This window comes from Wasmannia auropunctata, unplaced genomic scaffold (genome assembly GCF_000956235.1).
Source record: "Wasmannia auropunctata unplaced genomic scaffold, wasmannia.A_1.0 LD335681.1, whole genome shotgun sequence".
NCBI classification, from domain to species: domain Eukaryota; kingdom Metazoa; phylum Arthropoda; class Insecta; order Hymenoptera; family Formicidae; genus Wasmannia; species Wasmannia auropunctata.
This window is the reverse complement of record NW_012027209.1, coordinates 141,769-144,112: the sequence shown is the minus strand read 5'-3', so window position 1 is coordinate 144,112 and position 2,344 is coordinate 141,769. Positions and strand designations below refer to the sequence as shown.

The 2,344-nt window shown below is 30.8% G+C and overlaps 1 protein-coding gene across 1 annotated transcript in view; it reads right to left on the bottom strand.

Moving 5' to 3' along the window:
- LOC105456452 (multidrug resistance-associated protein 4-like) overlaps positions 1-2,338 on the bottom strand; it is a 2,921-nt gene extending 583 nt beyond the window's left edge. The window contains exons 1-4 of the mRNA XM_011700513.1: positions 2,077-2,338; positions 1,441-1,746; positions 1,113-1,286; positions 4-241 (exon numbers count right to left, since the gene is read on the bottom strand). Coding sequence (XP_011698815.1) covers positions 4-241; positions 1,113-1,286; positions 1,441-1,746; positions 2,077-2,082 — 724 coding nt within the window. The 5' untranslated portion in view covers positions 2,083-2,338. The remainder of the gene's footprint in view (positions 1-3; positions 242-1,112; positions 1,287-1,440; positions 1,747-2,076) is intronic.
- Between the last annotated feature and the right edge of the window lie 6 nt (positions 2,339-2,344).

Here is a 2,344-nt window from a genome sequence, read left to right as displayed (position 1 = left end):
TGCCATTAATATTTCCGGTACGCCTGATTTCTTCCAAAGTAGTCCAATATGAGGTCCAGTAATCATTTCCGGTGATGGCGACCTGACTGATGACAGAGATCAGCAGCAGCATAAATAAAGTGAAATAGTTGCCGCCGTGATGCAGATACTCCTTGTATACTCTGCCTGATACACGACCGTGTGCCATCATCTCGGTTTCCGAACTGTTCTTCATATAATCCGAAACATTGGTATCCGAGTGCTGCACGATTGTAAATTAAATTAAAAAAAAAATTTTAGATTGTTTTATTATTACGTCTAATAATGAGTAAAAGAGCTCGCCAATACCGGCATAAGACTCCCAAAAGGACACTCACTTATTTGTCGGAAACTAAACATAATTGCACTTTATTAATACTGGTAAAAACTTTCTATACAATTAAAAAGATAAAAATCCATTATTATATATTTGTGTTTTATTTGCAGCTAAAAATAAATTCTACAAATGTTAAAATAATCAAAATGACAAGTGCCACTTTTACAATTTTTTTTACAAATTGTATATTTTGAAATAATTTTGAATATATTATGATCAATATTGTTTTGCATGTTTGTAATTTTTCAAACTGCTTTATTTATATTTTTCGCTTGCTTTTACTGGTATTAGGACTCGTTTTTTCACTCATTTTTGCTTATCTTACGAAAATGTTAAATATTACAAAATTTCAAACAAAAATTTAAAAAATTGTTGTATTATTTCTCGATAAAAAATATTTTTAATTTGTATCTATGTTTTCAAAGTTTTGATTTTAGTTTTTATTTAACAAGTATAGTTTTTAGATGATTGTACAGTCCAAACATTCTTAAGAAAATAAATATAAGAAAATTAATAGGTATTTGAGAACCACTTAACTTCTCTGGCAATATTACTTCCAAAATTCCTTTTATTGTATTTTATTAATTGTTAATTTGTGAAACTATATTAATATTTTCAATGCGAACATGAAATACAAATTTTTTTAATTATTATTTTATTGTATTACGAGTCTGTTATTATTAGATAAAAAGAACGTAGAAAATTTTGATTTCAACGTTCTCCTTTATTAAAACTGAAAAGTGAAAGATAATCGTACAGTAGAACTTGCGGTCGAGAATTCCGAGTCTCGTCTCGTGTTTCTTCTCATTTCGGAGGCTCTCATGTCTATTTTCTTTTTCTGCGCATCGTGACACAAATTGTTCATCATCTTAATGAAACCTTTATCTAACTGTATTAATTTGTTATAGTCTCCTTGCATCTTAACAAAACCCTTAACAATTAAAATAAAAATATATTTAGTATAAGAAATATTTATCACTCAAAATTCTTTCATTAATTAATTAATTATATAATTTAATATATAAATTTTTAATATAACAAATTTTTTATTTAAAAGCAATTAAAGATTATTTTAGGTAACTTACTTTATCCAGCACGACAATGTGATTCGACAGTTTAAGAAATTGCAACTGATGCGTGACGAGTATCCTCGTTTTGTTGTGGAGAAACTCGGTGATGCACTTCCAGTAGATACGTTTAGCAACGCGAGTATCCACTGCACTTAAAGGATCGTCAAGCAAATAGAGATCTGCCTTTCTATAAACGGCTCTTGCAAGATTGATTCGCATTCTTTGGCCTCCGGACAGTGATACACCTCTATCGCCGACTATCGTCATGTCTCCCTGTGGAAACTGTCGAAAATCCTTCCTCAAGGCGCACACATTTGTCACCTGCAACATTTCCCAATCGATCAAGAAATAAGAAACATTAGGAAATGTTAAAACGTATGAAATTTAAATAAATTAGATATTCTTCTTTTATATAAAAGAATTAACAGAATAAAATTTTATAGTAGGTACACGCAGAGAGATATCATCTTTTGTTGCATTAGCAATCAATTGAGTCGCGATTAATATATATAATTAAAGTAAAGAACTGAAAGATCTGAGAATTCTGCCACAAGAGAAGTTATTGATAATGACGTTAAATAGCAAAAATATATAAATATTGTTGATATTAATAGAATTTGTATCAAATTTGATTTGATCTATTATAACTACCTGCATGTATCTGGCCCTGTTAAAAAACTGACCAAACAGTATGTTTTCTCTCACAGTACCATTAAATATCCAGGGTTCCTGACTAGCATAAGATATGCGCAAATTTGAATTGCTCGTAGAGTAACCATCAGATAAATTGTCCTGAAAGTTAGACCTGGAGGAGTCCTGAGTGAGAATCACGGAACCAGAGTCAATATTTAGTTCCTTCAATAGCAGATATAGCAAGGACGATTTACCGGAGCCCACAGCGCCGACCACAGTGCACAAC